Raw genomic sequence first — 17,020 nt, forward strand, 5'->3', positions numbered from 1 at the left:
ACAGGAGAGCCAGCAAAAAAAAATTACTCAGCAAAGATTTGAATTACCTACTTTATATTTCCTACATAACATCATACAGTGGCTAATTCATGTGTGGCTGCATAGGCTACTAGAAGGTCTTTGGGTGGACTTGGGTGTGCTTGGACCCCTAACTACAGTTGATCATTGGGTGTCTATTATGTACATGCAGTGAAACACATGCAGAACAAACACTCATTTCAAGCTCTGAAAGACATTGCTCTTTTAAAAGTGCCATGCAAGTAGTGGTTGGACCGTTCTTGTTTTGTTTTCTCTTGTCTTCCCCAGGTGGTAAGTGCTGGTAGAAAAAGGAAATAGTCTCTGAAATTAGTGATACCATTGCTACATCATAGACAAGTTATTTTTAAGAAAATAACACAGCAGGGTGTCATTTAGAATATCTCAAAGATTTATTGATAAGTTTAGTCAACTAATAAGTAAGCTAGAAAATAAATTACCAGCTTGGCAAAGATGGTCTACCAGTTTGAGTAGCTCAGCCAGTGTTTTAGCATCTGTTATGCACCCTAACATTCAGCCACAGTATCTGTATATGTCATTTTAAACCTGTCATTTTATGTACATATCTAAATAAGATATGCTATATGGCCAAAAGTATGCGGACACCTGACTATGACTGTGTGCTTGTTGAACATCCTATTCCAAAGACATATGGAATAATATGGAGTTTCATTAGAAATGGACAAATAAAATTATATATGAAATTGTCTATTATTATTATATGAAAAATTCATAACACTTTGGCAAACTTATGTTCTTCTGTTTAAAAAAAACTGTTTTTTTAACATCCTAGTCATTTAATAAGAAAATTTGTATTCATTTAGAGGCAAAAATTGTAATTGACATTTTATTTTTCCCTTATTAGTACATTGCATCTATTTTAATTTGTTTGGTTTAATTTTTGTTTAATTTGTTTAATGATTGTTTGGAAATTGATTAGTTGTCTAACAGTATGGCTCTGACAGGCTCTGAAGCTGCAATTTCTGTCGTATTTATTAAATTTTTTGACTTATCAACATCAAGAGAGAGAGAGAAAAGTGCGGCTGGTGATGGAAGGACTGTTTATAGCTTCTGTAACGTAAGTGATGACAGGAACTACCTCGTCTCGTGGACATTCCACATATCATTTATCAATGAACAAAACCTGTAATTGTTGGCAAATTGCTGTGGTATAAGTGGAATAAAACACTTGGGGTGTGCTGTTATTAGAAAATAATCAACAACAGGTTGGAATGTATCTTATGTAAGAAATGTAAAGACAATAATACACATTTATACATATTTTTATATATATATTGTACATATTTATTTTGTTTATGGCTATTCATACAAATCATTGTTGAGGAGTCCATTAACACATCTACCCAGACATATTCAAGCCATAAGTGCCTGTAAAATATTCAAAATATCCAGATCCGGAGCTTATCCCAGGATACACCCTTGACCTACTGGCATGTTTTTGAGAGGTTGGAGGAAACCAGAAACCCAAGCCCAAGAACCAGTGACCCTAGAGCTGTAAAGCAGCAACACTACGCCTTAGGTCAGCATGCCACACAATATTAAAAATTATTTCTTCAAAATCCAACAGTTTCAGTGTTTATTCATTTTTCAGTTTAGTTTATATAACTCATTTTATAGCACTTTTGGGATGACGTTTAAGATTTGCTATGCACAAATGGTGCCCAATTCTAACAAGGTCCATACAACAAGTGTTAGAAGTGTATGTGTAATCCCATTTGCACTGTTTTTCTCTCTCAGTGCCCTCTGTTGGCTGGCTGTCAGGCTGCAGTTCCTCATATTCCCTGCTCCATCCCACACAAGCAGCCCTGCCTGAGGGACACAGCAGTCTGAAGTATAGAGCAGCATTATGTGCTTTCTCCTAGCCCACTTACTAATGTTCAGTGGGGGGTCGCCATGCACTAATGTGACTTTTGCTAGTCTGTGAGCTCTATGCTTGAGCCGTGCTGAGTGTCTGTGCAGCTGATGCCTTACTGCTTCCTCATGGAGCTGTTTCAGGGGGCTTACATATGTTTCCTCAGGGAGCTGTGTCAGAGAGTATTCATTTTTCCCAGTGGCCTCGTCATGGAGCAGCATGAGGGTGCCCTGTCCTACAGCAAGTTGTATGCTTGCCAGGCCAGAGTGACCTCTGTCCTTCACTGTCATGTAGATACTCCAGTTACCCAGAAAACACTGAGGAAGTGGAGGGCAGTCTGACTCCACATGCATCACAGAACATGATGGAGGAGAAAAGTCAGGCTCCTAGGACAAAAGATTCTCATATATATATATATATATACATATATATATATATTTATATATATATATATAGATAGATAGATATATATATATATATATATATATATATATATATATATATATATATATATATATAGATAGATAGATAGATAGATAGATAGATAGATATTCTTATCTAATGATTGTATATTGCATTTAACATTTTTTTTTATATTATACTGTTTAAAAAACTACAGAATACTATATTGTACTGTATGTATTTTATATATATATATGTATATATATATATATATATATATATATATAGATAGATATATATATAGATAGATAGATAGATAGATAGATATTCTTATCTAATGATTGTATATTGCATTTAACAAATTTTTTTATATTATACTGTTTAAAAAACTACAGAATACTATATTGTACTGTATGTATTTTTAATATATTTGTTTTTCTCACCTCTGGTAAAACCAGAAGATATACAACAGCGTAGTTGGTATCTGGTGAGTCATGTGCCTGGACTGTGAGGGTCACTGTAAGTGTCTGACCTGCCTGGGTGGAGTGTGGAGTCCACAGCTTGACCTCCTCCCTCGCAGATCCTCGCTCTCCTATAACCAACCTGCAGGAGAACAGAGCAGTGTTGGGAAACACATGGCTGAAATAAAAAAGAGAGCTTTGAGCTTTATGAAATCAGGCGTCAAAGCTAAAGAAAAAATTTGTGCACATTTAAATCTGGATAGAAATGCTTCCATAGTTCCAGATTGATCCTGTCCTCTTTTGAGCTCAAAATGGCATACATGTTGTGGCAGCAATGGTGTGGTCAAGTGCTGGATATGCAAGGGAAGATGAGCCACAGAGAACAAACAGGCAATGAGTGAGTGTTTACACCTGTGTGTGGTGTAACTAGCATAAATCTTCTGCATTAGCTGCTAAGTCACTAGTTAAGAAGTTACAGAGCTTTTATGGAAAAATCCTTCACTATATCAGCCATTAGTTGTTGTCCTTTGTTAAATAGTAACACACTGTTAACCTCTGTATTATTAGACTTGGATTATGTGGAGCACTCAACATAAAAGTGCCGGTGAATTAGTTGTTACTATAGAAATGATCATTTATGAGACTGAGCGCATTAATGTAAACCCATATCAGCTATTTTCTGTTCATCATTACCACCATTACGTCTCACCTGTGGTGTTTGCCGTGCGAAAGGAAGCCACGGTCATCTTCAGCAGTCACTATGAAATGACGGGCAGGACCATGGTTAAACACTTCAAACAAAACTGTGGAGTGATGACCTGGAAGAAGATGAGGAGCTGAGAGCACCTGAGAGAGAGAGAGAGAGAGAGAGAGAGAGAGAGAGAGAGATTTTGTTGTTATATTTATTTACACTCATTTCCAAAATTATTGGCACCCTTGGTAAAGAAGGTATTGAAAAATGTCTTTATGGTTAATTAGCTTAAGCTCAGACTGAAAATATGAGAGAAAACTAAACTCCAGTTGAACTAACTTTTGTTTTTTAAAAAAAAAAGGTCACAATTATTCACATCCAAGAGATTCTTATGCTTTCATTTATATTTTACTGTTAAGGTCACCTTGAATGTTTAACATCTCTTAAGCAGTCATCCATGAAATATAAATATGAGGTCAAATTTCCTTTAGTCATTCATCAACCTAGGGAAGATTTGAGAACACACAAAGTAAAACAAAAGTGTGTTGACCTTCATAAATCAGACAACGACTACAAAAAATATCCACACGCCTGAAAATGCCCATATCGACTGTTGTGGCAATAATTAACCAACAACATCTAACCACAAACATAAGCACCTAGAATTTGCTAAACATTACTGTAACTTTTACTGCAACCGGGTTCTACGGTAAGATGAGACAAGATGAGATTCTGTCATATGACTGTTTTTCCACCTTGGGAACCTTATTAGGATTACGGTATCCAGTATCACGAACTAGCGGGACAATGTCATATTGGTGAGGTTTTTATAATGTTCTTAGAATAAATGTACTTTGCTTATAGGTTATATTTATCTCATATTTTCCTTTATCTCCATATTTATCTCAATATTTCATATTATATTCATATCTCATTAAGATAATTAGCCACAAAGACATTTTCAAAATTATGAACTTGATTGTATATTTTAAATAAGGATTTTAGACTGCAATTGTGTACCATATGGAGGCTTACCATAATATGTACATGTGTGGGCTGAACCAGCTCAGCGGAAACTCTTTCAAGCTCATTCCCCCTTCTGTCTTTTCCACAGAGACGCACACTGAAGGGCTTCCTGGGAACTGAGTCAATGAAGCTGACCAGCTCCTCTCCTGACCAATTCGACGTCGAAGAATTCAGTAATACCTTCTGAAAGATTTCACCATTGGACCCTAGCAAGGTCACATGACTGAAAGTGGCTTCATCATTGGTGGACAGGCCTGTTACAGCCACCACTAAAAATACTGGTACACCTATTGAGGAGGAAGGAGGTGACAAAATTCAAAGCAATGAAACTAATGTGAGCATATTTCATTTAATTCATTCCTGTAAAGCAATTCTCCAAAGCTACTCTTTAAAAAAGACTTAAACGTACATGTGAGAAAAATACTGTTGCTGTAATCAATGTGTTCATATTTAGAAAAATATATCTGATTAAAAGATCATATGGTGTCATGAGATATTCTAAAGCGATATTTAGGTAAATGTCTCATTAGATTTGGGTCATTTTCCTAAACTCCATGCTTACCTGCAATAGGACTGCCTTCTACTCTCTGCAGCCCTGGGTGAGTCTCATTTGCCACTACTGCAAAGTAATAGAAAAAGTCCAATGTGCTTTCTCCTAAGAGACAAAACATAAATCCTGCGTTATTTATAGCAATTTCTCATTTTTGGTAATGGTATGTTTAAAGTGTAGGGTTATAACTAGGATACTTTTGTTTACTGTGGTGTGAATGACATCTACAAATCACACGCCGACTCACATTTATGCATCCACTATCTATTTACCACCCTACTATTTAAGTGAAATAGTGACATTTTATAATCCCTTCATTTTTTAATGGAAAGTACCAAAAAAGAGAAAAAGGCAGGAGAAAAAGGATTTGCATTCCATGACCCAAAATAATGGAATGTTCAGAATTCACCTTAGTCAATTTGGTCTGCCTTTTAATTAATATATATGGATTTATGAATGCTTATTTTAATTGTTGTTTTTTTCTGTTTTGTTTATCTGTAAAGTTTTATCTAATATTAATTTACTGTTTCATATTCAAAGATGCTTATTATAAAAGAAAATAAAAGTCTAGGGCCACATGTGTGTAGCTTAATGTTATGGAGTGGAAGTGGTATAAGGTATTGAAATGTGATCCTTGATTGTAGAGATGTCAGAGCTTACCTAAGACATTAAATGTGATTGGTCCATGGGATGTGACGCTGAGCTGCCACTGGCCAGGTTCTACAGGTGGCAGAAGCCTGACTCGATACAGACCGTCAGACCGATCCAGCTCGCCCAGAGGACCTGCTTCACTAAGAAGAGACTGACGGGCACCTGACAGAGAGACATTTTTTTGGCAAGCATGCATAGGCAATTTTATAGGGAGTCCAATATAAGGTTAGGATTAAACTGATTTTTTTTTTCCCAAAATGAATGTTTTCCCATGGGTTGATATTGCATTACAAATGAATTAAAATACCCAATTATTCAAAAAATGATATTTTTAAGGTTCAAAGTTTGTATACAAGCTATATATAACAAAACTAATATAGAGAGAATAAATGGATAATAACTTTGCCCAAAATATTTCATTTCTACATGCCTTCTTTATCCATTTTCATGTTAAAACTTTTCCATTTGTTAAATCTTGCATTATAGGTTATTAAAATTATTTTACCAAGTTAGGTATCATAAGGCTTCTCATGCACAGTCAAATAACTTATGTCTTCTTCTTCTTCATGTAGGTTATATGTAGCTAATATTTTTTTCATTCATAACTTTCCTAATATTTTAAATTAGTGACAGAATGCACAGTCTAAAAACATAAATGGTCTAAAATTATTTGCTGGGAGTTTTAATATCAGTACTCCACCCGTGGGATTTATTTATTTATTTAAACTTAGTGCATGTGTCGATATTAGTGGCAAATGATTCCACTCAAGTCATGTGCTGAAATGTGATAATGTTTAATCTGCTTTAGAGATACGTTTTATTTTTGTATTTGGTTCTTTGGGATTTTTTTGCATGGATTATTGTATTGGGTACCTCCTGATACGTTACTATTTAAAAGGAAAACCCAAAGTTTGACATCTTTTTTTTTTGCTTTACATTGTTATTTATGTGGTCATATGTGATATTTTTTACAGTACACTGATTTGCCTAAATAATATCTTAATGGGTTTATGGTATAATGTGCTTCTGGTGTCTCTGATGCCTTTATATTTACACAGTTAATGCAGATGTGGCATCTCCTCCATGTGCTGTGTTTTGCACTCCGTTTTAGAAAGTGTAAAATTGCCAATGCATGCATATGGTTGTGTCAATTGCATTGTTAAACACTGTTGGTTTCCCTGTGCATGACAGGAGTCTGTGTGTGTGTGTGTGGTGTATACCTGTAGGGTTGATGAGGACACAAGTTGTGAGTTTTCCAGCAATAAGGAGCCTAACAGATCTGACAGTGTGGTCGACTGTGAAGATGTGTGATGAATCTGCCTCACTTTCTGCATGAAACAGAGTCACCTGAGGAGAAGACCAGGAAAAAAAAACATGTAAACATGCTGCTTTTCTGACTTCTTAAGTCTGCATTAATTATAATCAACTCACATTATCATACTGATGAGAACAAAAACAGAAATAATTCTGTGTATGTAATGATTGAAGTAATTTATTGGATCTCATATTGCTGGAGCATTTTTTTTTTTTACCTTGCTGGAAGTGGTGCTGTCTTCCACAATGGCTGAAGCTTTATGAATATCTCTGTTAGTGGTGAAGATGGTCATCCCTCCAGATAAGGAGGACAGAGAGGAGTACAGAGAGAATCTGTCAGGAGATAAGGTCGCTCTCCTCATCCTCTTGCTTGTCACTTTTTCGCTATGACTTGGGTCTTCAGTCAACAGGAAGGTCACCTGGTGAAGGAAAGATAGATGTTTTCATGATGTAGGTGTTCGTCTGTATTCGTGTTTGTGACTGTGGTACTCTGTGTGTGTTACCTTGCTTTGTTTTTCTAAAATGAGAGCTTTGACGGTGCTGTACAGGTGGCTGTCCTTAGGGGATGCATCAGTGAAAACAAAAATCTCAGACAGAGGTGGACTATGGATAAGAGCCAGCTGAAATAAACACACACACACAATGAGTGAACTAAAACTTTTATCGTTAATACTGTTCTCAATAGGATTGTATGGGGTGAAAATCATTTTAATGAAAGTGATCAATTACATGCAGAAACCTTGCATATGCGTACATTCAGGCAAATAGTGCTTAGTTGAAAATGTTAAAAGGTGCTATATTATTTAGTAATTTCTGTTTACACATCTGCTAGAAATCACGTCTACGTATTTTAAGAAATTTTTTAGAGTACCACTCTGTTTTTCCGATTCACAGCCCATTTTCACAGGCAATGCCCTCTAGTCATGAATATGTGAATCTGTAAAAGCAGACCCCAGTGTTTGTAATATTCATTAGTCTACAAGATCAGAAGTACACCTTAACATACAAGTTCTATGAGCTGCTACTCAACCGTAACTGTTTGAGCCAAGTCTGACAAAAAATATGGGGAAGAAGAAGGCATTTCAGAATGATGAGTTTATATTACATTTTACTATTTCATCATTATGATGATTAGACTGTTTAGTTGTAGGATTCAGAAATTAGCTTGCTTTGGAAATGAGCTAGCATTCGGTAATATCATGCTCAGTGAAGGGAGTATTTTGCACACCAATACAAACAGAAATAATCTTGAAAACATGCTGATTTATTTTATACTGTAATTATATAATGTACTGTGTGATATATATATATCAGTTCTTCCTAACGTATCCCAGCTTGTTAGGAGGAAAAGGTGAGAAGGCCTGAAAATGTCAATTTCCAGGAGGCATTGCTGTCCATATAAAGTAACACTCTTCATAGTTTCTTACTGACTCATTGTTTTTTCACTCCTACTGCTTTGACTGTTGAACTCTTACGCATCAAGATATTCTGCTAAAACATGAGAAAAGATGACTAGAAATACTTACAGCTCACAGCAGGACCTAAGGGTTATCAAAGTTTTTAGACCTATTTTTAGGAATGTTGTATCTTCAGACACAACTGATTGCAACCATGGGCCGATCCAAGTAGGGTTGGCCAATGCAACTCTAAAATGTGTTTGTGAAAATGAACAGAAACCATGCTAGTTTTTATTACTGCCTTTTACTCTATAACCACCAAAATACAGTAAAAAAATCACATTATGGCTCCATTATGGATCTGCAAAGAAACAATGCTATGCAGAGACATTACCATTCATCAAATTTCTCTTATGATGCTTAATAAATTCTGGTCCTCTGTCTCTATAGAGTTACCTGAACAGCAGAGAGACACATCTCTGGTTCATCTCCTCCACCAAGAGCCATTAAATTCTCCATGAACTGCTGGAATTCATTGGGGTCATCTGTCTCTAACACCGGGCCTACAGCTGAAAATGACCACTTTTAGCATTATAGACACACATACTACGCTTCACAACATAACCAATTTTTTATTTTTGGTTGCTGTATGTCTTAAACTCCCATTCCATGACTTTATCAGATATTTCTGTTAGTTTCTGTTACCTATGAACAAGTACTTTTCTAAAATGTGTCTCTGTTCTTACCTGGGTCATGGAAGGGGATGAGTAGGAAAGTGCCAGGAAGCCCAGGAGCATGATTCCTCTCTCGTGCCTGAATGATGGACAGGGCACGGAGACGAGCAGCTGTGATCTCCTCAAACATGCTACCTGTAGTGTCCATGACAAACACCAGGGCTGGAGGCTGTTTGACACTGAGGAACCTGGAAAAAAATACAGATAGTCCTACAGTTCCCTGATTATTTATCATAACACATGAAAAGGACCTGAAAGAACTTTTACAAGTGTCGTTAGCACTTTAATTAATGGTGCTGTTTATAAATTGTTCCTTTAATTAAAGCGTGCATGCTATGTCTGATGCTATGCTATGGGAATGTCTTCACCATTTTGCAGTGTCTTCCTAACATGACAAGCTACAAGCAACTTTTTTGTATTATTAACTTGAAGAGAGAAAAACCACCAAAAAAAAATGCTACACTTTTTGCACTAATTTGGTTCTCTGATTTACAGCCTCAAATAAAATGGAACCACTTTCCTGGGTTATATCATTGTAAAGACTCTTGAAGACTAATTTAGGTTGACCTCTGACCTGAGGAAGCTCTTGGGCCCCACCTCATCTCTGAGGTCACGGAGCACTCTGACAGTTGCCTTGGAAGCAAGCTGGGCAGCTTCTTTGTGGAGGAAGTGGTGTGGGGAGAAGACAGGGGACGTGCTGTCCTTATTAATGCCACCCTCAGCTGCCTGGTGACGACTGCTGTCCAGAATACCACCATGGCTGCACTTCCCTAAGAGACACCAATACAATCTTAATGTGTGTACACCTAAACATCATACAGTCTTCCTTAGTCAGACACAGAAAAACAGTATAACATGCTTGGGTTTACTGCCAATTGATGATTGCTGACCTTTTCAGCGTTGGTTTGGGTGTAGTAAGGGACAAAGCTAATCTATAATGATGATGCTAGCCATTAAAAAGGCTGTTTATAAAACCTAGGGGTTTTAAGGTTTCAGGGTTATTCAAGGTGTATGATTGGACAATTACCTCACCATTTTTTTTTCTAAATATCAATTAAAATGCATCTTAACCACTTTATTCCAGTGGTTCTCATTCCTTTTGTGTCAAGCTGCAAGTTCCCAAAAATTTCACAACACTATAACACACTACAGCAACCTCCGTTTTTCCACACAGGGAATGTTGACTGCACTGAAAACCCTTTAGCTATGTAATCCACTACCATTGTAAACACGTTACATAGCTATCTCTGCTTCCACTCCTAGCATGTTCATAACTTTATCATACACTCTGACTAGCAAGCACACAAAAGAGGTTGGCATTACTGACCACAACTAAACGAAACAAAAAAAAGTCATTATGAGAAATATCCGTCTAAGAAAGAAAACCAATATTGGAATTTGATCTTGATTTCATTTTCACCATTGAAATGAGTTTAAATATTCAGCTGATATGGTGAAACAGTGCTATTTTAAGACTGGGTTATCATCAACACTCTAATAAAACTATTATAAATGGTTTAATTTTGGTCAGACTAAACTAAGGGTGCAGTTTCACTTGTTCCATCTGTAATTTATACATTCAAACAAGCAGAATCATCATTAATATTTAAAAGTTGATAAGTAAGAGGGTAAATGTGGTAATGTGTCATTGAACTATCAGTTGGGATGGGAAATTTTGCTTGATACTAACAATATACATGCTGTAGGTCTGTGGCTTTGAGTCTGGCCCTTTAGGAGTAAACTTACCTATCGGTTTGGCTGGGTAAGTGCTGAAATATCCAGTGGTCAGAAGAGGCTTTGGTGGACCCCTGACAAGATCTTCCAATAAATTATTGTAACAACTGAATCGATGGCATGCAGCACAGGTAGGAGTGTACTCTGAAACCAAACGTTACAGTATTCAGGTGATGTCAGACTGCTATATGTACAGCTAACAGCTGAGTTTAATTGTTATACTCTACATATTCCTATGTATCAACCAAGTTTTTTGCATTTGTCCTATAGTTTAGGTCATTGTGCCTGTTGTGCAGCTCACCTGAAGCTACAGGTACTGCCGGCTCTTTAGGGTCCAACAGATGAAGGTACTCAGTACTCAGTCCCATTTCCACCCAGTTGCTGTGGCTATAAAAGTCCTACACATACATAACCACACATAAAATACTATTTGGTTCATTGCATTTTATATTTGGATTAAGAAATGTAAGTATGGTTAAAGGACTGTGTTTGTCACACATTTAATAATAAAAATATTAGAGGGTATTTTTTTCACTTTTTTTATATTTCTAAACTTTACTTTATGTGTCACATTCAAATTCGGCTATGGATCTCATTTCAAGTACACAGTTTGAAGAATAAACAATAATTTGTTAACTTGATCAACAATACTTTCAGTGGATTTTTGCCATGTGTAATGAAGTGCTCCATTAAATCCCTGAACCTGTAAGCCATGGAGGAGCTGTCCCAGGATATATCTCGCTCCCTGATAATCCTTCTTCTTAGTCAACAGAACCGCCTGCTTCCAGAAGTCTCGCATCATCTCTATGCTTCCTTCTACTCTCTCTGAGTCAAAGTGATACACGGGGTCAGATCGTGTAGAACTCAGGAAGTCCATTGCAGCATTGGCGCTCACCACCTCACCCATGGATTTCCAAAATGCCCGACCCAGGTCAACCTGAGTTTAAAACAAGTGAGCAACACGAGACTATATAATTTTTTTTTTTTTGTATTGTAATATCAAATTAGAGCTTATCATTGCTTATCTAGTAATGTTTTGGCTTTATCTATTTTGCTCAAAAAGCAAAGCAAAAATCGTTTTGTTACTGTCAAGTAGTTTAACATGAAAGGTGCCAATAATTATGGAAATGAGTGTATACTTTCCTTATCATATAAAATAATACATAAAGTACATACAAATGAGTATGTATCCCACCATGGGCTACCAGGAAGAGAAAAGAATTTATTTGTATTGAAAATAAATCCTTTTTTAAAAACTAAATTAATTAGTAATTTTACAATTTCAAAAGTAAATAACTGAACAATCACAATTATTTGCGCCAAAATAACCCAATTAAACTTTTGCTGAACAGAGAACAATACTAAAATGTTTTTAGACCATGAAATGTGTTTGTTAAATTACAGAGTCTATGTTTGGGGCTGAGACTCATCAAAGCATCACAGTATCAAGACGATTGTTAAATGGTCGAGTGAGCATCACATTAAACACTCTCTCTGCTCAAATGGTGATTTTAGTCTCTGTTCGATTCCTTCCAGCTTTTACACTTCCACCTGCACACACACTGGCTCTCAGGAGAATCCCCGTGAATGGGAAGAGCTTTGGTGTGTCTATTTCAATGGAGCTGAAGATAATATACTGTATATATTGAGTCTTTTTATAATTAAAAAGAATGATGTAGCTCAATAGGATATCGATTACTAAGCAAAACCAGAGAGTTTAGTACCATCATCCTGCAGCTCGTACCTGCTCCTGACCTCCAAAGTGTTCAGGCATCATGTTAATAGTCTCCATGGTGACATTGAGCAGAGCCTGCTCGGTCATATACTGGTGTGTATAAGAGTCCCAGGACAATGTCAGCGCTCGAGACCAGAAGTTGGGCAGGAAAGCCCAGCACATGGATGCATAGTGAATCAGCAGAATGAACAGACTGATGCTACCCATCATATCAAGCTCAGTAATGGCTTTTTATCTCCAAAATCATCTGCTCTGTAAGAAAAATAGAGATACCAATCACATACAAGACAGAATCATATATAAAATCAAACAGTTTAGTTTGAAGTCTCAATTTGGCCCCTAGCAATCAAATACTGTCTCTTTATTGATGAGCATTCACAAGTGTCACAAGTGCTTTATTTAGTGAGTTATATATGTGTTATGATTTCTTTATGAATTCTTTAATAAGAACTTTAAATTCCATTTGAGCTGTAGTATGACAGGTCTGGAATAATTTACTACCCAAATTCTTTAATCAAGTAAAAGTGAAATGACTCATATTAATCAATTAATCAATTAATTAACTACTGCTATTATTACTAGTATTGATTAATTAATTAATCAAATAATCGGTTAATTAATTAAGTAAGTGAGTAAGTAATACCTGGTCACATTTAAAGTTTTAATGCAGCTTCAAATTCTTTACCCAAGTTAAAGTATAAACTCAAAATCTAAATTAAAGTAAAAGTACTATGTGCAAAAGAAGAAGGAAGGAAGAAAAAAAAAACATCTACCACAAATCATACACTGATTTTAGTTACTGTTGGTAAGGAACCAAGGAATGATGTAATCTAGCTGAATACTAATAACTAGTTGTCACAATGCAGTAGATTACAGTGAGAGGTATTACATCTCATCCTCACTGTTAAACTGACATCTGTTAAAGTTTGGATTTGTTAGGATCGACTCCTTGAAGCGATCTCATACTAAAATGTCATTTTATGACTTTACAAATATGTGATTCTAGATAAATGTAGTGCTGCTGTGTTTGAAAATATAGGGCTGTATTCAGAGTTGAAGACTTCAGAGGAAAGTTACACACCCCCTTAAGGAGATCTTTTGGGCTCTCGATTGACATGCAAATTACCTGGATGTAGTTCACAACTCTGAAGTTGCCAGAAAGTCGAGGTTTTTCCTTTGAAATGTAGTAAAAAAAATATTTGGTGAAAGAAAACTTCAAGTAAAGTACTAATACTTAAAGAAAAACAGAAGACTTAATTACAGAAGCAAAGTAATTGTTACTTCCAAGCTCTGTATATTGTAAACACCACTGAGAACTATTCGTTCAGCTATTCAAATTAATTTAGGTGCTGTGTAAAGTACAGGAGGAACTCGTGGAAATGTTTATTAATTTGTCAGTGACTGGGGTATATTTTAGTCATAAATGATTTCTGAATAGAGTCAGTGAAATACCTTTGCAGAAGCTATTTGCATAAAGAAGGTCTATCTGAGTGAAATAGTGGTTTCTGTGCTAAGCTGTGGTTCAGACAGACATGCTCCATTTCAGTTCTTCATTACAGGATGTGGAGAGTGTGAGACACAGAAAAGAATAAAAATAAGTGATCTGGCCCTTCTATTAGTCTGTTTTAAACTTTTAAATGTTTTAAATAGTTTTACTATTGTTGTCTCTCATGCCACCGATATGCTGAGAGCAGAGCACTGTATGTATGTTAAGGAGTTAATAAACCTAAATAAACCTATGCATGCAATAACTGGAGATTTGTTAAAGCATTTATTTTGCAATTCCATTGTTGTACATGCAGAAGGTACACCTGCTGTCTGGCTATGTACAGCATATGTGTGTGTGTGTGTGTGTGTGTACACAGACACTGCATTTCAAATATTGGTGCATGGCAAATATTATACATTTATAATAAAACATTTATCTAAATAATTGTGCTTGCAACAAAAAGAAGAAGAAATGATGGTATAGTGTTGCCTATGGACTACAGATATTAGTAAGAAATTAAGAGAAATATTTTCAGCAATTATATATATATATATATTTGCTAACACAATGAACATGGCCCACTATGGTGTTGTAAGTGTACAGTTACTGGGTTTCATATCACCTGCAAATTTATATATAGTGGTAAAAATTATTTTAAAAAATCCACTGTCATTTGGTTATGGATTCTAACTTTTTTCAGAAAAACGATTATTTTATAATAAGTATAACTACATAATTTACAAAGTAGGCCCTTACGTATATCTTACAGTAATAAAATAAACATTATAATATTGTATTTTTAAAGCTCTGATTTTATTTTACACCATTATTTTACTCATGCTTATAGCCATAATTCATTAACACATCTTACCTGTCATTCTGTCTCATGTTCTTTACATTACGTTGATCTCATCATGCTGCTAGCTCCAGTCAGTTGTGAGCACTGTGTTGTTGTCTCACTAATCAGGAAACGCATAAGCTCACATATGAAGTGTTCTTGGTTTTTCACACCCACAAACAGACAGAACTTGCTTAACTAGACCTCGGTTAAACTGTTTTGAATGAATTAAATGTGAGAAGAATCACCCTGTTGTAAAAGCAAAGGTGCTGAGATGGATGCAGGGTGTCCGGTTAGAAGATGGGAGTCTGCGTTGCCTCATGTGCCTCCCGCCTCCCTCGTTCTTCTCTTTCCTTCCCCTTTCACACCCCATTATGGCATGGTGCATTTGTTTCTTACAAAAGGACTGAATACATTAAGGGTTGGTATGTCTGAACCCCAGGCCCACCCCCGGCCTTTCAATCTCTTCTTTTGCTTCTATAAAAAAGACACAATGATGACCTCTTCACTGAGATGTTATAGGAGGAAAATATAAGGCTTGCACTCCAACCCAGTTTTTAACATTAGACATAGTTTGGCGTAGTTTCGTTTCGATATGTTTTAACTGTTTTAATCCCTGGATGAATATGCAGTTCTGTTTGGGTTCGCTTTGTGAGTGGTGGTGCTATTTTTGATTTTTGGACTTGATTAAAAAAGGATGTCTGATTAAAAGAGAGAGAGAGAGAGAGAGAGAGAGAGAGTGTGTGTGTGTTTAGGAGTAACTATGTGAGTAGAGGAGAAAGAATGAACCTTAGAGTTTTAGTGCAGGACTGGAGTGAACGGGACAATAGGATGGCAGAATAAAGCAGCCACTAGAATAGGTTGCCGTGCTTGAATTGTTAGAAATATATATTTATTCTACCAGAAGATTCTTTGTGTTATTTTTTATCAACAGAATTATATTTGAGGACAAATATGGGATAACTATTAGGAGGATAAACACCAGGAGGTATGAGAAGTGTTATTAACAAATGTATGCAGTCCACTGTCAGACAGTGTCTCATAAAATATTAGTAAAATGCAATTCTGTAAACTTTCCAGTTTTCCCCCTAAATGTCAACTTGCCTTAATTTATTTCAGTTTCCTGCAGATGAACTAAATAATTCTGTATTATTAATCACATTTAGTAGTCTTAATAAAACCTTTAATATATCACAAATTGAGGGATTATTATTATTATTATTATTATTATTATTATTATTACTGAGTTCATTTATTACTTAGGTAGATTATTAGTTAAGTTTACTCCTATATAAAACTAGCAAACTTTACAAAGTTCTAATTTTCTGAAAAAGAAAACACAGAAGGGTGGCACAGAGGGTAGGGTAGCTGCCTCACAGCTCCAGGCTTCCTGGTTTGATCCTTAGCTCAGGTTAGTGCCTGTGTGGCGGTTCTATGTGTGTGCTCCATGTCTGTGTGGGTTTCCTCCCAAAAACATGGCAGTAGGTGGATTGGCGAAGATAATTTGCCCCAAGGTGTGAATGTGTGTGTATGGTGCCATATAATGGACTAGCATCCCATCAAGGTTGTATTTCCGCCTCATGCCAGTGTTCCTGGGACAGGCTCTGGATCCACCCTGATCAGCATAAAGCTGTCACTCAATGTGAGAGTGAGTGAATGAGAAAGCATAGGATCATGGTCAATTTATTAACAGGAATTGTGTTTCTAGATTTAATAAGAAGCAGAGTTATGTCACCTGTATGTATCACAGCACTATAGGAATCTCTATATCTGAATATCTTGTAATGCATTACAAGCGTGATGAGATCACATCAGATTTTGTTTATCTATCATCCACTTAGACACTGTGCCAGTTTTTTTTTCTTCAGCAAACAGCTTTATAGATTATTGAACTGTTTTGTATTGTATTGTACTATATTGCATTGTGTGTGCGTTGTGTGTGTGCGTGCATGTGTGTGTGTTTGTGTGTGTGAAAGTAATGCAGAAAAAATGAAATTACTGTTTGTTATTCAACTCCTTGATAAATGAGAAAGTCTCAGTTCTCATTCCCACATTAGATGATCTAGCCGTGTGCTTCGTTTCTGTTGCT

General features: G+C 36.1%; 1 protein-coding gene and 1 long non-coding RNA gene across 6 annotated transcripts; one reads left to right on the forward strand and one right to left on the reverse strand.

Moving 5' to 3' along the window:
• Nucleotides 1–1,263: 1,263 nt before the first annotated feature.
• Nucleotides 1,264–15,300, reverse strand: vwa7 (von Willebrand factor A domain containing 7). 5 transcript variants are annotated; one of them, XM_026927271.3, is made up of 19 exons: nucleotides 15,180–15,300; nucleotides 14,965–15,052; nucleotides 13,731–13,778; nucleotides 12,614–12,856; nucleotides 11,573–11,806; nucleotides 11,171–11,267; nucleotides 10,882–11,013; nucleotides 9,710–9,905; nucleotides 9,148–9,323; nucleotides 8,858–8,970; nucleotides 7,508–7,624; nucleotides 7,223–7,423; nucleotides 6,911–7,037; nucleotides 5,700–5,852; nucleotides 5,052–5,144; nucleotides 4,499–4,776; nucleotides 3,482–3,618; nucleotides 2,755–2,914; nucleotides 1,264–2,295 (listed from the first exon to the last, which is right to left on the reverse strand). In XM_026927271.3, exons 4-19 carry the CDS (start codon nucleotides 12,812–12,814, stop codon nucleotides 1,702–1,704), a joined length of 3,009 nt encoding a protein of 1,002 aa, XP_026783072.3. In that variant the 5' UTR covers nucleotides 12,815–12,856; nucleotides 13,731–13,778; nucleotides 14,965–15,052; nucleotides 15,180–15,300; the 3' UTR covers nucleotides 1,264–1,701. The 5 variants fall into 5 exon arrangements, with proteins under 5 accessions (XP_026783072.3, XP_053091067.1, XP_026783070.3 ...); XM_053235092.1 differs by lacking the exon at nucleotides 13,731–13,778; XM_026927269.3 differs by having other exon boundaries at nucleotides 14,965–15,268.
• On the forward strand, nucleotides 4,070–9,154 carry LOC117597551 (uncharacterized). Its single transcript, XR_004578332.2, has 4 exons — nucleotides 4,070–4,281; nucleotides 4,578–4,823; nucleotides 6,917–7,066; nucleotides 8,852–9,154. It is a non-coding gene; the product is annotated as an uncharacterized LOC117597551 (long non-coding RNA).
• Nucleotides 15,301–17,020: the final 1,720 nt, after the last annotated feature.

This window comes from Pangasianodon hypophthalmus, chromosome 6 (genome assembly GCF_027358585.1).
Source record: "Pangasianodon hypophthalmus isolate fPanHyp1 chromosome 6, fPanHyp1.pri, whole genome shotgun sequence".
NCBI lineage: Eukaryota > Metazoa > Chordata > Actinopteri > Siluriformes > Pangasiidae > Pangasianodon > Pangasianodon hypophthalmus.

Excerpts from the sequence above, each read along its gene's own strand:
- vwa7 (XM_053235092.1), bottom strand. The coding sequence starts at position 12,814 with ATGATGGGTAGCATCAGTCTGTTCATTCTGCTGATTCACTATGCATCC. Across the intron at positions 5,853-6,910 it reads TGTCCTCATCAACCCTACAG|GTGCCCGTCAGTCTCTTCTT; the intron begins GTATACACCACA and ends TCTCTCTGTCAG. Across the intron at positions 4,777-5,051 it reads AGAAGGCAGTCCTATTGCAG|GTGTACCAGTATTTTTAGTG; the intron begins GTAAGCATGGAG and ends CCTCCTCAATAG.